General features: G+C 30.2%; 2 protein-coding genes across 2 annotated transcripts; both read right to left on the reverse strand.

Moving 5' to 3' along the window:
- Window positions 1-2,337: 2,337 nt before the first annotated feature.
- LOC120269505 (probable serine/threonine-protein kinase DDB_G0291350) lies at window positions 2,338-6,504 on the reverse strand. Its single transcript, XM_039276838.1, has 6 exons — window positions 6,170-6,504; window positions 5,271-5,413; window positions 4,736-4,879; window positions 4,026-4,211; window positions 3,490-3,614; window positions 2,338-2,785 (listed from the first exon to the last, which is right to left on the reverse strand). The coding sequence occupies exons 1-6, from the start codon at window positions 6,375-6,377 to the stop codon at window positions 2,560-2,562; spliced, it is 1,032 nt and encodes a 343-aa protein (XP_039132772.1). The 5' UTR covers window positions 6,378-6,504; the 3' UTR covers window positions 2,338-2,559.
- Window positions 6,505-9,411: 2,907 nt separating this feature from the next.
- Window positions 9,412-13,201, reverse strand: LOC120269037 (protein NSP-INTERACTING KINASE 1-like). Its single transcript, XM_039276327.1, has 11 exons — window positions 12,786-13,201; window positions 12,576-12,708; window positions 12,407-12,478; window positions 12,178-12,321; window positions 12,020-12,091; window positions 11,844-11,903; window positions 11,456-11,553; window positions 11,063-11,212; window positions 10,645-10,986; window positions 10,144-10,523; window positions 9,412-10,058 (listed from the first exon to the last, which is right to left on the reverse strand). The coding sequence occupies exons 1-11, from the start codon at window positions 12,904-12,906 to the stop codon at window positions 9,738-9,740; spliced, it is 1,893 nt and encodes a 630-aa protein (XP_039132261.1). The 5' UTR covers window positions 12,907-13,201; the 3' UTR covers window positions 9,412-9,737.
- Window positions 13,202-19,064: the final 5,863 nt, after the last annotated feature.

A 19,064-nucleotide genomic window follows, 5' to 3' on the forward strand; every position in this document is an offset into this window, starting at 1 on the left:
ATAATTGATGATTGCAGAAAACTAATAGCTCAAAATGTGTGTGAATAAGTAAAATAAATGAATAGAACGAAAAATACAGAGGGATATAATTAGGAGAAGAAATGTTTTTTATATACAAATTTGGATAAGGTATATGTTAGAAATAGACACACGAAGAGGAGTTGAGTTGTACAACGCATGTCCCTTTCATATGCATGAGCTAATATTTGAATATGCTTCCTCGATGAGATGAACATCTTAAAACAAGACTAATGCCAATAAAACAAGATATCATTGACAATTTTATCACTGTTTTACTTTAGATTTTTCCTCTTAAAATTTTCTTTTTCAACTGCTACTAACACTTCACTTCATCACCTTTTTATTCAAAGTGATTCATTCTGCTGGTTTAAATAGACTAAGAAATAGAAAGGAAAAACCAATACATGGGATGTGAAGACTACATGGTGTTGCTACATGTGAACAGTTGTTATTTGATTTGATTTGGTTTCTTTGATAATAGTCATCCACATACACATATATATACATGAATCTTTCATAACATTAATGATATGTTTACGTTATACCTTTTCAAATAATTTTGTTAAATGATGTGAATACTGAGATGAATACTGGCATATATATATATATATATATATATATATATATATATATATATATATATATATATATATATATCTCTTGGTCTCTTCTAAATGTTTTAACTAAGGGTTTAAACTTCATAAAGATTTAATGATTTTGCTTAAATGATGTTATACTTTTCAGATGAATCTTTATATATATATATATATATATATATATATATATATATATATATATATATCATTTTTCTCTTGGTCTCCTTCCATCTAAATGTATAACATAAGGGTTTAAACTTCAAAGTTTAGGTTTAAAGATTTAGGAATTTATAGTTTAGAATTTAAGATTTAGAGTTTAAATTAATGGTCTAGGGTTTAGGATTTATAGGGCTGAGGATTTAAAGGTTTTAGATATAGTGCTTTTATAGTGTTTACAGCCTACGATTTAGGGATTTATAGGCTTAAGGTTTTTGAGTTTTTGGTTTAAAGATTTTTATAGTGTTTTATAAAATGTAGAGCTAAAGAGAGAAAAAATGATAAAGATATCAATTTAGCATCAACTAAATTTTGGAAAGCTATTCAGAAATTTATTACGTAAATATAGCAATACTTATCATATAAATATTTAAATTGGGAATTAAATGGGTCAATTTTGGGTGATTTAGCATAAATTATCACTTGATAAGTTGTAAAAATTGTTAAAATAAATTGAAAAATATCTCTCAATCTAAATATATTTGCGAGCACATCCATCAAGAGACTTCTCATAAAATTAAATTCATCTTATTTTAATTAAATCAAACCACTCAAATTTAAAATAGAGTATTACATTGAACCAGAAACAAGACAAAACTCAGAGAATCATTTGAGATACATATTTTTAACAATAATATTTTAATCCAAATATTATTAATCAAGTGCTTTCCCAAAGCTATTCAAAGTGATTTTTAACCCAAAAACAAATATTAGAGCATCTTCGATGGGAGAGAGTTTAGGGTTTATTGAACATTCAACCCAACTCTCTTTTATTAGAGAAGGCACTGAGTGCGCTACTAAAGATTGCGCTTAAACATTCATGTCCACTGAGTATTAGTGGCCACCAACTATTTAATTTGAGTTTCTTTCCATTTTAAATCGGTGGTCACCAACCATTTAATTAATAGATTCCCTTTCCATTTTAAATTATTTTTTTATAATTCATATGTAATAGGGCTCCATCTTTTAAATAAGATTTTTTTATTATTTTAAATATTTATTTTGAAATATAATTTTTAAAAATATACTATTTTATTTATTTTATTAAATAATATTTAAAGATTTTATTAATATATATATATATATATATTAATAAAATATATAATATAAATAGTTAAAAAATAAATGAAATGATTGTGATTCCCGTATAAGTTTAATGAGTTAATGAATGAAATTGTATAATAATTAAAATTGCTCTTAAATTAATAAATGGTCCTTTAAAAAAACAAATTGACCATTTTTTTAACCTTTACAGTGCTCCTAGTATTATTTTTTTCACAAAAAAACAAACATAAACATTCCAAACCTTTCTTCCCAAATGCTTTCTTTTATATATATATATATATATATATATATATATATATATATATATATATATATATATATATGTATGTATGTATGTATGTATATATATATGTATATATGTACGTATAAAAGGGCAGGCTTCATGAGAACACCATGAATTGTCACAAAACTTCCAAGAAATCTCATTTTGCTCATAATATGCTGATAAAAATAAATTTGATTTTTCCTTGGTAATAATTATCCTCCTTTTCCATAACTCTTACACTTATATAAGTTATAACATAAAGAATACAACTGACATTAATCGACATATATAAAACTATAAAAGAACAAGAAATGCTTGATGAGAACAACAAAAATAAAAACCACTAGATCTGCTGCAACATTGATTGAATTTCTGCAGGTGTTGGACTTTTATAGCTTAATTTACGCACTTTGATATAAGCTTGTCGACATGAATGACTATATCATTGATATGAGGGCGAACGGCCGGCTGAGGCTGCAGCATCCAGACCACAAACTGATTCAGGGCTTCCGGATACGCTGGGTCAGGCACCGGAAGCCATTTTATCTGTGCATTCATAACTGTCTCCTTTAGATTTCCTTCTGATTCAACAAGTGCATACTCAAAGGGCGATGCACCGTACCTGTAAGGATTCAAGAAAACAGTTTATATATAATTCATGTATGATACTGTCATTTAATGACAAAATATAAAGAGGTTATCAAATACTTTGGTTACTCTAATAATCGAAATTGTGTTCATGCTTAGGACAATGATCGATCATGGTAGAATAGGCACAATTTAACTAAGTTGAGATCCAACACCACGCATTCTAACTTCATATGACAGTGATCCACACAGAAAATAAATCAGTTTAACAATAAAACCATTTACTTTTCATATGAAGGTCAAAAGGGAAGTATCAAACAAAGATTTTAAGGCTTGAGCTCTAACAAGCAAAACAATCTGACTTGACACTTGCTGACTTCTATGTGTCCATTGCAAATACCATGAGCAAACTTGTGCATAAATTTGCAGCAGAATTTAATCGGTGAACATGCAAAATGATGTCCCATGCATGAATAAATATTGGCTCAAATACATTTGAGAACTTCTCGGATTAGCTGTGATCCATTCTTGTAGTGATTATTTCATAGATGACAGTCTCGCAGGTAGAGTTTATCATTAAAACCATTATTTGCAAACACATTTGAAAATCCTCATGGCCATGAAACTAGAATTAATATATATGTATATATGTATATATATGATACTTTATCAATTTAAAAAAATATAAAAAATTCGTTGTAAAAGCAGTGTAAAATGAAGAGATTAAAGTATGCTCACATAATGGCAAACAGGGTACATCCCAGAGACCAAATATCTGTCCTCTCATCAATACTTGCATTGCTTGGACAATCCCACAATTCAGGAGCTCGAAATGGTGCAGAACAGTGTTCAGCTGCCCATTCCTATGAAAAGAAAACATAAAAAATCTAATAAATAATTACGATATAGTAATAATATTTATTGTATTAGAGAACATTGCCTTACATTTTGTCTACAGCAGCAATTGGTAACAGGCTGACTAAAGTGCATGAGTTTAAGCAAAAGAACAAGGGAAATAAAAGTTGCCAGAAGAAAAGCATATGAAGCACATCCTTAGGGAAGAGAGAAAAACATGCATTTAAGGCTTCATGCCTTTGGGCAGTTATAAAAGATTAAAATAAAAAGAGATAAAAAGAGATCCTGACACCTCTGGAGGAAAAACAAAGGATAACCAGAAAAAGGTAGCATATTGTTGGATAGTGCAGTACTGTTGAATACGCGTTCCAGTTAGTATAGAAAGCATGTGCTAACAGAAAGGAAGAACCAATAGATACCTGCAACTGAAGTGCCTCAGAGTGAGTGCTGATTGTTCTCCTTGCAGGTCGAGCACTTCCAAAATCCATTAAAATAGCAAGTGGCAGCTGCCCCTTTCTATGGGTTATTAAGACATTACCAGGTTTGACATCATTATGAGCATATGGTGGATCAAAGTTGTGCATATGCTGGAGTCCTGAACAAAGCTGTGAGAAATTGTGTCAATTTGAAATTTCGAACGCCCTTCCAATGGAAAATATTGCAGTTTGAAAAAATCAGTATAGATTGATCATTAGAAGTGTAAATTATAATTTTATACAAATGCTACATGGTTCACAGTTCATACAAATAAGATCAGATCAAGGCAAGCATCAAAACTTATTCAGCAAACATTGATTCCAGTCCATGGATGAACAATCTAGTGATTTACAAAAAGTTAGTGCCTTCAGTAATATCAGATGCTACCTTAGGAATGAGCTAATGAGAGTTCATAAACCCAACCCAAATATTAGCTATTGTCAAAGCTCTAATTAAACTTTCAAATAGCATATCTCATTAAAACCAACCAAATCAGACTGAACACTGAGCATTCTAATTATCAACCTAATAATGAAAGAAATCTGAATTTCAGATAGCTTAATGCCAAAGCTCCTAGAATGTAATGCAAAGCATGATCGATCCCACAAGAAATAAGGTAGAAAGAAAAATAATCTATTCTCAAATAGCATACCTGTCGAAATATTTCAAGAACAGTAATGGTTGGAAAGAACTCTTTTTTCGCTTGCATAGCCTTACAATTATCAAGTAGAGTTCCATCTAAATGAACTGGGAATAACAAGTAAGCTTCATTACTCTTTGATCCTTCTTTCGCACCCTACATGAATAATAACACAAACCCATGAAAACTACATGGTAAAGCATGCCAAGGCAGATTCTTTTTGAAATATAGAAGTTAATGGTGGGTGATGGCTTTATAAAAAAGCCTTAGCAAAGTAGCAAATCCTAGCATATGGTGTAATGTTTTGTAACAAAAAAGTTAACTACATGATTCCTTGTGAGTCTTAGCATAAGCAACAACATCCCCATCATGTTTGTATTAATTATCAAGACGAGCTTTCCAGTGTTAGAAAGAGTGATGACATGTTAAATACCAAATTAAAATTTTAGTTAGCAAGCACACTGACCATTTAAGCTAAAATCCGAACATTTCACAGGAAAGAACCATGTAGAATGAAATCAGATACCCAAATTTCTAAATAAATTACCTTAACTGCGATGATCTCATGGTCAAGAAGAGGAAGAAGATTAGGATGACTAAAAAGAGAAGAAACACTGATCTCCTGTTTCACTAGCTCCAACTGGTCCTCATTTTGGATGAGAACTTTCTTCATAGCATATATTCCATCATCTAAAGCAACACAGAAGACAAGCATGATTCTTCAAATATTCCACAAACAAGGTCACAAACATGAAACAACCAGTAAATTATGACTATAGAATTTATCCAAAGCCCCATCTCATATAGATCCAAAGAGAAAAACATATTATCAGAAAAGCCAAAACTACCTCTAGTGAAGTTTCCTTGTCTTGCTAGATTCTATAGTATGCTCATTACATGCGCAGAACATTCATCAAGGAAACAAAATGTTATACAGTGACTCCATTTCCTCAAGCCAAAAAACGAAAATCTACTTTATTTATTCGGTCAACATGACTATGATTCTCACTAATTTGTCATGCCGTATATGCAAAGAGAAGTTGATAAATGTAGTTTCCTCACTATCATGGAAGGATTGCACGTCATGCAAGCAGTAAACTTTTCTAAACTTTCCCACATTCAACAACATTTCCATTCCACTGAACTGTCTTACAATTTGATTCACAATCAATTAAATTCCTACACTTTTTCCATCTCATAATTTTCCAATACAATCACAAACACATAAACACAACCTCCTCAGCATCCTCACACCTAAAAAAACCCTTAAATCATGACATTTACATACAGAAACATTTCAAACTCCAATTTTTATCCAAAAACCACAATCCAAAGAACCAAAAAACGAACTTCACACCTTGATTCAGAATGCCACAAATCACATCAAATTTCAGATAAAAACCTCACAAAGTCAAAGCAAACCAACAATTAAAGCCAAAAGCAGACCTGAGAGATGAGAAGGGTTAATAGACTTCTTCCTGGCAAGCCCACCAGCCGATGGATCAGCGAGCACCTCTTTGACAAGGAAAACGAAGGCAGCACCGCCCTCACCCAGCTGCCGGACGATCCGGAAGCGGTTGTCACGGATCCAGACGTCTCCGGCGCCGTTCACCGCTCCATAGATCGCGTTGAGGCCGGAGAAGGAGCACCCCATGGCCTCTTCTTCTTCTTCTTCTTCTTCTGCTTCGATGGAGAATGAAAACGGAAAACGAGAAAACGGGACAAAATTCTCACGAGATCTCGTTTTGTGGCCGTTTTCGTTTCGTTTTGAGATCTAAAAACAATAAAACATTAATTAATATCTATTTATTTTCACTGATTCACTGAGATATTAAATAACAACGTCTCTATTGCTTCTCTGAGATGTTTTTTTATTTAATTATTATTATTTATTTTGTAAAATTTTTGCTTTGAGCCCCTTGAAAAGTTGAAATTATCTTTAGATGGGTTTAAGCACGATTTGACCCCTTTTGTTTTTTTGGGTAAAATCAAATTTAAAAAAAAATTATTTTATCCCTTTTATTTCATTAGTAAATATATAGAAAATTTATTTTAATTTTTTTCCTGAAAATAATAAATTTTAGCTTGAGTGGCTAAACAGAATTGCATCCATATGTTATGTTTCTCTTTTTCTTTAAAATTTATTTCTATATATATGATTAAAAAATTTTGAATATATTTATTCTTTTTAAGAAATGAATTTCACAACATATTAATTAATATAATTAAATCATCTTAAAACCTAGGGGTGAGCAAAACCGGGTACCCGATCCGGTTTTAAAAACCGGATCGGGTACCCGATTTTTTTGGATCGGCAAAAGCTTGACCCGTATCCGACCCGATTTAAACCGGATACTAAAAATCGGGTACCCGGTTTAAACCGGATCGGATATCGGATATCCGGATCCAAATTAAGTTTCATCTACTCCATGGATTTTTTTTTATATAACAATATCAACTTTCATTAAAAAAAACAAATATGAGAAACTCATGAACTTTATAAAGAGGATTGAAAACCTTACATTATTGTCCCCTACAAAAAAATTCAAAAAAATAATAAAAGAGTTTCACCGATCTTAGACATAAAGATTTGAAATTTTTTTCTTTTTACTTTTTAACCCTATAAGAGTTTAAATTTATTAATATGTATATATATATAATAATGTAACTATATAAGTAACTCTTTAAGTATTTAAACAAGGGATTTTAATTTATTTTTTTTCTACTTACGTCCTTGTAAAATTTTAAATTTATTAATATATATATATATAATAAATTTAAATTTTATATGGTCTAAAAAGTAAAAAAGAAAAAAAAATATCTTAGAGGGTTTAAATAAGGGATTTGGAAAATTTAAACTAAAGGGTTTAAATGAGGGATTTGGATTTTTTTTTTCTTTTTTACTTTTTAAATCATATAAAATTAAAATTTATAATATCTAATTATATATCTATATCTAATTTTATATATATATATATATATATATATATATATATAAATGAATATATTAAAAACCGGATCGGATTCGGATACCCGGTTTTTAATTTCTCCCGACCCGTATCCGATCCGGTTTTCACCTTAAAAATTCGGACCGGGTACCCGACCCTCTTTTTCGGATCAGGTACCCAAAAAATTCAGGTAAAAAAATCGGATCGGATCATCGGATCCGGATTTTTTTCTCACCCCTATTAAAACCTGTGGTGTTTTTAACAGGTCTCTTAACCTTTTTTTTTACTCCTTGGAAAGTTCAAAATTTCTTGATAGGCCCTTAATTTGGTATTCCTATGAGACATTTATATATAAACCCTTATAAGAATTTATAATTATTTATATTGTTTTTGCTTTGATATCTTAACAATATAGTTAATATTTTTATATAAAAAATATGCATCTAGATCAAAAAATAATAAAGAAAGAACATATGAGTTTGGAGTTTAGAAAGAGAACTATTGAATGTTTATCCAACCACTTCCGGAGACATTCATAGATTTTGAATCTACAGATGTTCCTAGAAAGATGCAAACTTTGTTATATATGCTTTCCAAATTTCAGTAAATTAAAAATAAATCCTCACTTATTCTTGATTCCATTTAAAACTCTCCACAATTTTTGTCATTGCTAAATAATAATAATAATAATAATAATAATAATAATAATAATAACCGGCCACTTTTTGGAAATATATCATAATTTTCAATAATTTTTGGAGCATGTTTTTAAAGTAATTATTTCAGCTTACATAGGAAAATTCAGCTAATATATACAATTTTTTTTAATTCAGTGGATCAAAAGGAATAATTGTACCCATTTGAGGGCACCACAATAGCTATAACCTTATTATACATGTACTAACATGTACTCCATCCTCCAACAAGGACATTTATAAAAACAATCCTAGTTTTAGAGGGACTAAAAAATAATTACCAGCAGGCTGCGATGAGCTCCGCGAAGCCTCTTCCTCCCAGCAGGCGAGTTTTGGTGAGCGCTCTTCGACCCTTCGTTGCAGCTTGATGTTCTCGAGGCAGCATGTTGATCCTACCGGTGGAGGGGACTCTATTCAGGGGTTGGGGTAGTGCTTTTTGTTTGGGTTCTGGCCAGTCTGCTGTTGGACTTGGGGGGTTTTTGTGCCCACTTCTAGTGGGCTTTTGTGTTCTGTGGATTATCTCTAACTGTTTGGTCTGACTTTTGTTGTATCTCTCTTTTCTATTTAAATGCAGAATTTTTTTATTCGGTAGACTCGGTTCTATGGTAACTACCACGGAACCGTGACTCAATCTTAACCATGTATTTATAAATTTTATTGTTTTTTATTATATAATTTAGGGATATATTGATAATTATCTTAAAAGATCCATGCCCTTTACTTTAGAAGTTATTAAATCGAGGCGATCCAACGGATGAGGTTGACTTGAGCCACATCTCGGTTCCATGATAACTATTATGGAACCGGTTCCGTGGGATCATCTTTTTAATGCATGTGGTTGGTTTATCCACTTTTTCAAAAAATAATAATAATAATAATAATAATAATAATAATAATAATAATAATTGCCTTTTGCAAGGGTATATACAGCATTATAAATCTTCTCAGGTACATGAAAGCAAAAATGTATATTTTCATACTCTCAAAAAAATTTCAACCCATACACCCACTTGCATCAAATTGACAAAAAACAAAAAACCAAGAATACAAACAAGTTTCCCTCTGATTCAATATTCAAATTATAATTTCAAAACCAATTAACTTAGATAACACTCAAACCTTCAAAAGATGAACAAACAACTTACATTACAATTCATACCATTGAATCATATGGAACTTTCTCTTCTTTTCATGAATCTAGATCCTAGATTCATGCTTAAGCCAATGCTATAATTTTATACAAGTGCTCATGAATCAACCTCGACGTAACCGAACCACCGGTTTCATATACACAACTGTACAAAAGTTCTTGAATGAAATTGCGACGATACATTGTCTCGAAATCCTCAGTTCCGATGTTTTTATAGTGTATCATCTTGGTCCAGAGAGCTCCATCGCTTGAACTAGCAACGATGAGTCGTCAGTGAGGTCCGAGTACCGCTCTGATGATGAGAGTTCCGGGGCCTTGAACTTGTGAGACTCTACTCTCTGTGATGCCTCCCAACGCTCGGCGAGACCATCGCCTTCAAGCATTCGTACTACTTCCGACATCTTTGGCCTGTGGCCTGGCAGATATTGTGTGCATAGAAGCGCTACTTGGACGGTTTCTTCAAGCTCGATTCGATCATAGCCGTTCTTTAGGTCCTTGTCCACCATCATGTCCAGTTTCTTTTCTTGGTGAAGTTTTTTCACCTGCAGTATAGACATGGTCAGATGTTAGATGTAAACCAAACATATATTTTCGATGTTTGGAAGAATAAGAGACTAATGTGCATACCCAATCAAGCATGGCCCCTTTCTGGTTTGCCGCTTTGCCGAACTCCAGCGCTCTTTGTCCAGTAATCAACTCAAGAAGGAGAATGCCAAAGCCGAAAACATCGGTTTTCTCAGAAGACTGGCCGGTCGAGAGATACTCTGGCGCAATATGCCCGACGGTGCCTCTAACTGCTGTAGTAACATGTGAGTCCCTGTGATCCAAAAGCTTTGCAAGACCGAAATCTCCTACAATTGCCTCACAATAATCATCTAGCAATATGTTGGCTGCCTTTACGTCTCTGTGAATTATTTTCGGATCACACTGCTCATGAAGATATAATAAGCCTCTTGCAGCTCCTAATGCTATTCTTTTTCGAGTACTCCAATCCAATGGTGGTTTTGCTGCCGGAAATAAAAATATGACAAATGTGAGCATATCTTTCCAATTGTCTCGAGTTCTGTTTGGAAGATAAGTTCTAACATGATTGATAAACACAGGAAATAATAACGATTAATGTTTTACCTTTAAGTCGGGATGCAACGCTTCCATTTGACATATATGGATAAACGAGAAGCCTCTCGGTTGCAGTCATGCAAAACCCGTAGAGCTTGAGGAGGTTCCGGTGCACTGCCAAACTTATCATCTCCACTTCAGTCTGAAATTGTATCTCTCCACCAGCCGCATTTCCATCTTTAAGCCTTTTAACTGCAACGACCGTCCCATCTTGCAGATGACCTTTGTAGACATTTCCAAAGCCGCCTTTTCCGAGTATGTTTTTGCTGCTGAAATTTTCGGTCGCAATCTGAAGCTCTCTGAATTGAAACCTTCTTAAGTTTCCTAAGCATATTTCCTCTTTGTGTTGATCTGGAAGGAAATTAGACAAGTAATCAGTACGATGCTGTAATTTTGAATGGTAATATTTCTTGAAATTTTCACTAACCGTTGAGATCAAAGAAAATTTGTTGGTTTCGATGTTGCCTCCACCAGAGAAAAAGCCCGAGGCCAGTAACAACTACACAAACACATCCAAGACTCAAACCGAATGCAAGAGCAACTTTGTGAGTTTTTGTTCTTCCCACCAGTGGAGCACCTTTGTGAATATACATACATACATAATCAGTATAAAAAAAATACGATGAAATACAGTAATTTAAATCAAGTTTCAGTAGCATATTGAAGAGATTGTACGTCTAAAGAAGCTGACAAAGTTTCAAAACAGAGAGATCACGGAATATAGGCAAAATTACAAATTCAAAAACAATAAAAAGTTAATGAATCAATTATGTGAATTTTAGAAACTATACATGAAAATTGACTGATAGATAAAAAGTACTTTGTGAATTATTCAAGTTGAAGGAGATCGGCATCGGCATTGTTCCATTGCATTCATGCTCTGAACCAGTTGCACAAATTAGAGGATTTCCAATAATGCTGCAAAAACATCAGACAAGGATTAATTAACATTTTGGTATAAATCAAGACGGGAGAAAACACTAATCAATCAACAAAGAAGATATGTTTAGCCCAAAAGAGCAGATGGAATGTGAATTTCCGCATATTATGGTCCATAGCAAATAATAATCGAATCCATCCAAAAGAAGTGTTTGTTTGGAAGCCTATCAATGAGAAAACAACTTCCATGGTGCTCAAAATTCCTAACACTATTGCACAACATTTCGAATATTAAGATGGGGCAGCAAAGAGAATGCCAAAAATCTTACCTGAAAGTTCTGGCTGGAAACCGAGGAATAGGACCACTTAAATTATTGTAGGACAAATCCCTGAGGCATTGAAAGCAATAGAAGCAATACATTTTAGACCAAAACTTCATATGAAAACTACATCACTAGCACTTTCAAAGAGAAAAACAACATTATGTATATATATATAGACATACAGAAAAGCAAGTTGTGTGATGTTTGCCAAAGATAAAGGGAAAGCTCCAGACAAACTGTTGTTGTTGAGCCTCCTGCTCTCAAATCAAAATAAAATTGGGAATTATTAAGTGAACAAATAAAGCAATAAAACTTTGGAAATTTCATAATCTCTGCTTACAAGTATTCAAGACTCATTAAATTCCCTAAAGCATTGGGAATTTCTCCACTGAACTTGTTGTTTGAAAGATCAAGTGTGTGCAGTTTGGGAAGCTTGCCAATCTCACTTGGGATTGTTCCTGATATATTGTTACTCTGCAAAAGACTAAAAACATAAACAGAAACAGAGAGTAAGAAGAAGAAGAAGAAAAGTGTGAAGAGAAAAAAAAAATAACAAGATATAAGCATACATAGTTTCAAGATTTGTCAAGTTCCCAATGCTTGGGGAAAGAGTACCAGATAAATTTTGACTTGGACTCCCTCTGAAATCAAGTAGTTCACAGATTGAATGACATTAATGGATAAAGTTAAACAAAGATAAAAAGAGATTATTTTTGTTTCCATTTGAGTGAGACTTACAATCCAGTGACAAAGTTTTGGTTGGAACAAGTGACCATAGCCCAGCTGCAAGGATCAACAGAGTTGCCATCCCAGTTATTAAGAACATCATGAGGATCCTTGAGCATCTCCTTTATGGCCATAAGAGCTTGTACTGTGAATCAACAACAAGTGTAGTAGATGAAAAACCAATTCATAAAAAAAGGAAAACCATGAGAATGAGGGAAATACCTTCAAAGTTGACACCTTTTGGAGATAAAAGCTCAGCTAAAGAAGGTGGAGAAGAAGAAGAAAGCCATAAGCAGAAGAACAAGATTGAAAAGATCCCAACTTTACCACTCTTTACTGCCATTGAGCTCACTCTCTTGCTGAAAAACTGAAGAAAAACAAGAAGAACACTGATAAAGAGGTTCAGTATAGAGCCTTCACAGCTGTTTTGATTGTATACAAAGCATAAAAAAGAGAGGGAGTGGAGGAGGAGAACATGGTTAGCACTCTTGATTTTGGGGAAAAAGACTGAAAGAGAGAGAAGTGGTGGAGTGTTAAAAGATGGAAAGATGCAAACTTGAACCAATGCATGCTTGAAAGAGATCAAAAGACAAGAATTCTTTGGTGGGGTTCTGTTACAATCACTTGCTTGGGAAGTGAGCTTTGGAGAATTTTATGTGACTGGTTAAAGCATGACATTGACATGTATAATTGGGATTTTTGCAAGGATAAGTTCTCTTTCTCTTTCTCTCTCACTCTCTTTCTTGGATTGATGCCAAGGAATTTTCTTTTTTCAAAGAGAGGATGAGAGGGAGTGGAATTTTTTCTTTTTTTTATTTCTTTTTCTGTTGTCCTCTTTATATATATATATATATATAACTGTTTATAGCCTTGTATGCCTATGTGAAAGTAGGTGATTAGTACTATGTTCTTATGAAATTATATTTATTTATATACTGTTATAGAACGTTTAAATTTGAACATAATAAGACAAGTGAATTAAAAAAAATTAAAAGAATGTTATTTTTTTTTAAAAGAATGTGTCTATTTTTTATTAACTAACATTTATAAATAAATTAGAACAAATTGGATAATAATTTCTTGGTTTATTAATATCAGATTTTTTTAATTAAAATATTTACATTTTTATTAAGAAAGCATATTCGAACCTTAACGCACACTAGATGAGAGTACTGGTGAGTTGATAAATTATTTTTTTATCTATGCATGTCTATGATTAGAAAAATAATAACTTTTTTTCTTAGTAAATGAGAGGTTTAGTGATCGATTTTCTCTTATATCATTGGTTAAGCTGAGTGATTTGTCCACCATATCATATAAAAAACAAAAAAGGACCACCATATGATCCAATTGAATAGTTAGTACTTTGTTTTTGAAGAAAAAGGGAACCCATAGTGTCATTATTATTATTATTATTATTATTATTATTCCATCTTGCTTTCTAAATATTCTAATTATATATATAACATATAATATATATATAAATATATATATATGGCCAAAATATCAATTTAATAGTATTCTATTGAACATAAACAAATAATTTATAAATAGAATTGTAAAAAAAATAAAATCAAATAATAATAACCTAAGAAAATTTCCCAAAAACTTAGAAAAATATGACCTTTTTAGAAATGTTTAATAGCACATAAAATTATAAAGAAAAAGAAAATATCATTGCGCCGCATTAAATAGATAAATAAAGAAAGTTAGAGAGCAAAGTAAATAAAATATATAGCCCACTTGCTTAAAGAGGTTTAATAAGGAATGTTAGTTAGGTTAAGAACAATAAGAAAAAGCACCTAAATGATGCAATTCAAAAGAGAATAATTTTTGCATGACCCTCTCAAAAAGGGGTCCATAGCATGTGATTAAACTCTTTAGTTGGTACATTTGGTAGACATATATATATATTAGGCAAAGATGAAGTGTATCATATCACCACCGTTCATTTTATCGATCGATTGCCTCGAGATCAACAACATTGAGGCCTTCTCTTTTGAGTTGTCACTAAAGGCTCCTTTCGATGTAAGCTCAAATTGCAAGTACTTTTTTTTGACAAACTTGATGCCATGCAAAGATTGTGGTCCATTGTTGTAAATTAGTAATGGTTCTCTATTCTCTAGCAAGCATTTGAGAGTGCAAGAATGATTTCCATGTTAGAGCTATGATATAAAAGAAATGCAATTGATTTAATTTTCCTTTAGAAAAAAACATCTACTTAATATTAAGTTATGATAATTTTTTAGGTCATATGGTAAAAAGAAAAAGATGGCCATGAAGTCAATAATTACTTTTATTTTTATTTGAATGCGTATCTAATTTGTCTATTTATAATATTTGCTAAACACATGTAAATAAATGTTAATATGGAAATAATAACAACTTAATTTTTTTTTATATATAAATATGGACAAATAACAATGTAATTTTTTACTTGTATAAATAATAAATAAGAGTTCAAAATCAATTTTACAAGTTTTGATGTATTATTATGTCTAAGTAATGATTTAATCGATTAATGAAATATAACAAATTTAATAAAAAAAATACTAGTTATCTATTTTCTATTTATAAATAAATGAAGGCTATTAGCAAGAGTTGGTTCATTTTTTATATGTAAAAAAAACCCACTAGAAGATGTTTATATAATTAATTTTTAAAACCTCAACTGTACTGATTTAGAATCCATGACTCTCATGGAAATCAGTGAATCAAATACAATAAAAAACAAAAGAAAAAAAGCTATGTATATAATTTCAATCTTTAAAAATATAAAATATTTCTAATGATTAATTTTGAAAGTTTGAAGATTGGTTCATGATTAAATTGAACTTTTTCATTTCATGAGAAGTGAAAATAAATTCTCACACTTAAACAACTATGGGCAATTTTTTTTAGATGATACCACATATGTAGTTTGGAGGTGTGAAAACAAAAGCAACAAATTTCAAATTTCCAATAAAGATGATCATCTTAAACAAATATATTAAAAAAAAAAAAAGTTAAAGAGAGAGAGACACACACAGACAGACAGAGAACAAAAGTAAAAGTAGGAGTTGGTGATATTATTATTATATAAATAAACAAAAGGGAAATGAAGGAAAATAAACAAAGAGAGGGAGAAGAGGAATGGTAGTAATGTGGGAAAGTGTGAGATTATGGTTGTGGTTAGACATGCAATGAGAGAATACTAACATTCCTTGTGTTTGGCCATTCATTAAGCTCCTAAATCATGTCCCTTTTTTTTTGGTAGTGGGATGAGGTGTGTGTGGATATGGCATTTGGTGGCATTTTGAGATATGTGCCTTGGGATATGTGTTCTTCTCTGATTTGGTGAAAGATAAAGTTTAAGCATATCTTTGTTGGATTGTGCTCCTCATTCTCTCCCCCTATATTTTTATTAGCTAATACAACCTGAATGTACTTGTAGAAATAAATTTATAATTTATGTTTTTTACTTCCCAGTCCTATTCATTAATTCATGTCTTTGGAAAGTTTTGTCTGTTTTTTTTATGTACATTTAAAAAATTTATAAAATATTAAATAATGTTTTTATATTTTTTTAATTTATCTTTAATGTATTTTTTTCATTTTCTACTATTTTTGAAAAATATAAAGTATTATTTTATCATTTTGAGAGATATCTTCTATCCGGTCCTATTTATATTTTTTTTTTCTTAGTTTTTTATATATCTATTTAGAAAATCTATAAAACATTAAATAATTTTTCTTATCAAAATTATCCTGCATTTTTCAATATTCTTTGATAAATATAAAACACCATTTTGAAAGAAGAAATAAAATATAAATTAATATAAAAAAATTAATGGAATTTTGGTGGACTGAATAAAGGTAATTTTTAAAAAGTGATATATTTTTTTATAAATTTAAATTACTAATTAATTTTAATTAACTTTCTTAATCATTAAGATGGACATATAAATAGTACCGAAGGGAGTAATTAAAATAGAAAGAAATTAATAGAATTATGATGGACCTTTTAAATAAAGTTAATTATGGATTGTTGGTATAATTTTTTATAATTTTAAGACTATCAACTAATTTTAACCAGGCTTCTTAATCCCCATGAATTGGTTAAAGTGGGCATATAAATAATACCTGAGAAAAATAATATTTGTTATTAAATGTTTTTTAAAAGGCATCAAAATTATTTATTTTATAATATCAATACACTTTTAGTGGGAAAAAAACCCCCGAAACGCTTATTCAATTATATTTGTGGTTGAAAAAATTTTGAATCCTATTATTGTTGGTTTTTTAAGGCTATGTATGATCCACCAGGTTTCTAAGAACCACAAAATTTAAACCAATTAGAAAAAGATACTGAGAACTATATAAGAGAGTAGAGATCTCTTACAGAGTTTTTTGTATTATTCACAAGAATTCAAACTCAACCATATTTATTAAAAAAAAATAAAAAAAAATAAACCTCAAATCTCTATCATTTGGACTCCTCCATTAGTTGATTATTGGTTTTGATTACTAAGCAAATATTTTAATTTTTAAATTAAATAATTGTCATGAATTAGGTATTAACTTATATTTTCTATAAAATTCTTCTACCATATACTTGTTTTCACCAAAAACATTAGTTCTTAGCTTATGATTCAAAACTGTTTATTTATAAAATAAACACCATTAGAAAAAAAATAAATATGTTTATCTATTATTTATAAACACTTATTTCATAAATTAACCATGTTGAAAAAACTCTATGTAAATAAAAAAAATATCAAAACACATGAATTTATTTAGTTCATAAAGTAAAAAAAAAATTCTTGTGAGAAGCCAAATATAAATAATAAGCCAATGTTAATTTTAAAATAATATTGCATGAAGAGAATAATGAGAATAATATAGAAAAAAAAAAAGTAAAGATAAAATATAAACAAGGAAGTGAGTGTTTGTTTTTGTTGCTTTATTGATTCCCTCTCACACACATATACACATACATAGATATATATATACATACATATATATTAATAGATATACTATAAATATATAAATATAAATATATATATATATATAAAATAAAAGTCAGGGTGCTGTCATATCTCACTGGGAAAATTATAAGAGCATCAGAGGCATAGTTATAGTCCTATAGATAGAGAAAAGGAAAGGGGACAAGCATTCAAAAGCAAAAGCTGCCATCTTTTGTCTGCCCTTTGTGTACTGTTTGATCTCTAATTTGTACATATACTTTCCAATTTTTTTTTTCTATTTATTTACTTTTAAAGTAAAGTTCTTGTGTTGAAGTAATTGGTTGCTTTTGTTACAAAGCTTTTTTATTTAATTATTTATTATATATATTTTTTTCTTCAATGTGATAAAAAGATGTTTTAGAACATTATTTACTTTTGTCAAGTTAATATTTTATTGAACTTATGCATAAAACTTGATGTCATGTTGAATTATAAATTTTATTATACATCATATAAAATAAATAATTTTATCGATAAAATCCATCCAATTTAGGATTTAAAAATTAATTTTTGAAAATTTCATGCATATGAACACTTTATTCTTGTGATTTTTTCTCGATTATTCTCTCAAACATTGTGATCATGGTTAGGTTGAACATAAATTATCTTCTTTTTTTTAATTCACTACAAAGAAACATACACCATAGAATAATATCATGAACAATCAATTTGTGAAGTGAAAATAAATATTATATATTTTTATATTTATATATATATATATATTGGTAGTCCCTAAATTTAACCAACATTCCACCCTGACATTCCTACTTTATCATGCACACTCCCATTTGATGTAAAGCTTTGTCATGATTCTCTTGACACAAAAGAGTGAAAGAGGGCCATTGCAATGATGCTTTACTTTCATTGCCACCCTTTTTTTTCTCTTTAATTTTTTTCTTTTTATTTTTTATGGCTCTCAAATTGATTGAAACCATTTAGATCTTGAATTATATGACTTATGGATTGCCAAAGAGTTATAATAATGATATAAGGTATGTAGGATTGATTTGTAATCTTTTATACATGTTGGTTTCTATAAATTGATAATTATGTTATTTTTTTTATTATAGTTTTATTTATATTTATGTGCTTACATAAAAGTGCTAAGATATTATAAATATGCTAATTATATCTAGCATGGTGAGATATTATTATTATTTTAAATTTCCAGAGTTTTTACTTTATCATTATTTTAGTATTTGAGAAGTTCAATTAATTTTGACTAGAAGTTTCTTATATATATTTTCTTCATCATCTTTGATGCTAAGATGCCATGCAACATATAATTGGAAATGTATTATTGTTGACATGACATGTAATATTTGTCTATTATACCACATTTGTAACCGTACGAATTATAAAAAATATTTATAAAAATGATAGTGCGACAAAAATATGTGACAATAATATATATATATATAAATATTAAATTTTTATATTTTAGTATGATGATATGGCAACATATCTCATATAAACATTGGCACATAGAATTTTC

Source organism: Dioscorea cayenensis, chromosome 9 (assembly GCF_009730915.1).
Source record: "Dioscorea cayenensis subsp. rotundata cultivar TDr96_F1 chromosome 9, TDr96_F1_v2_PseudoChromosome.rev07_lg8_w22 25.fasta, whole genome shotgun sequence".
Classification (NCBI taxonomy): Eukaryota; Viridiplantae; Streptophyta; class Magnoliopsida; order Dioscoreales; family Dioscoreaceae; genus Dioscorea; species Dioscorea cayenensis.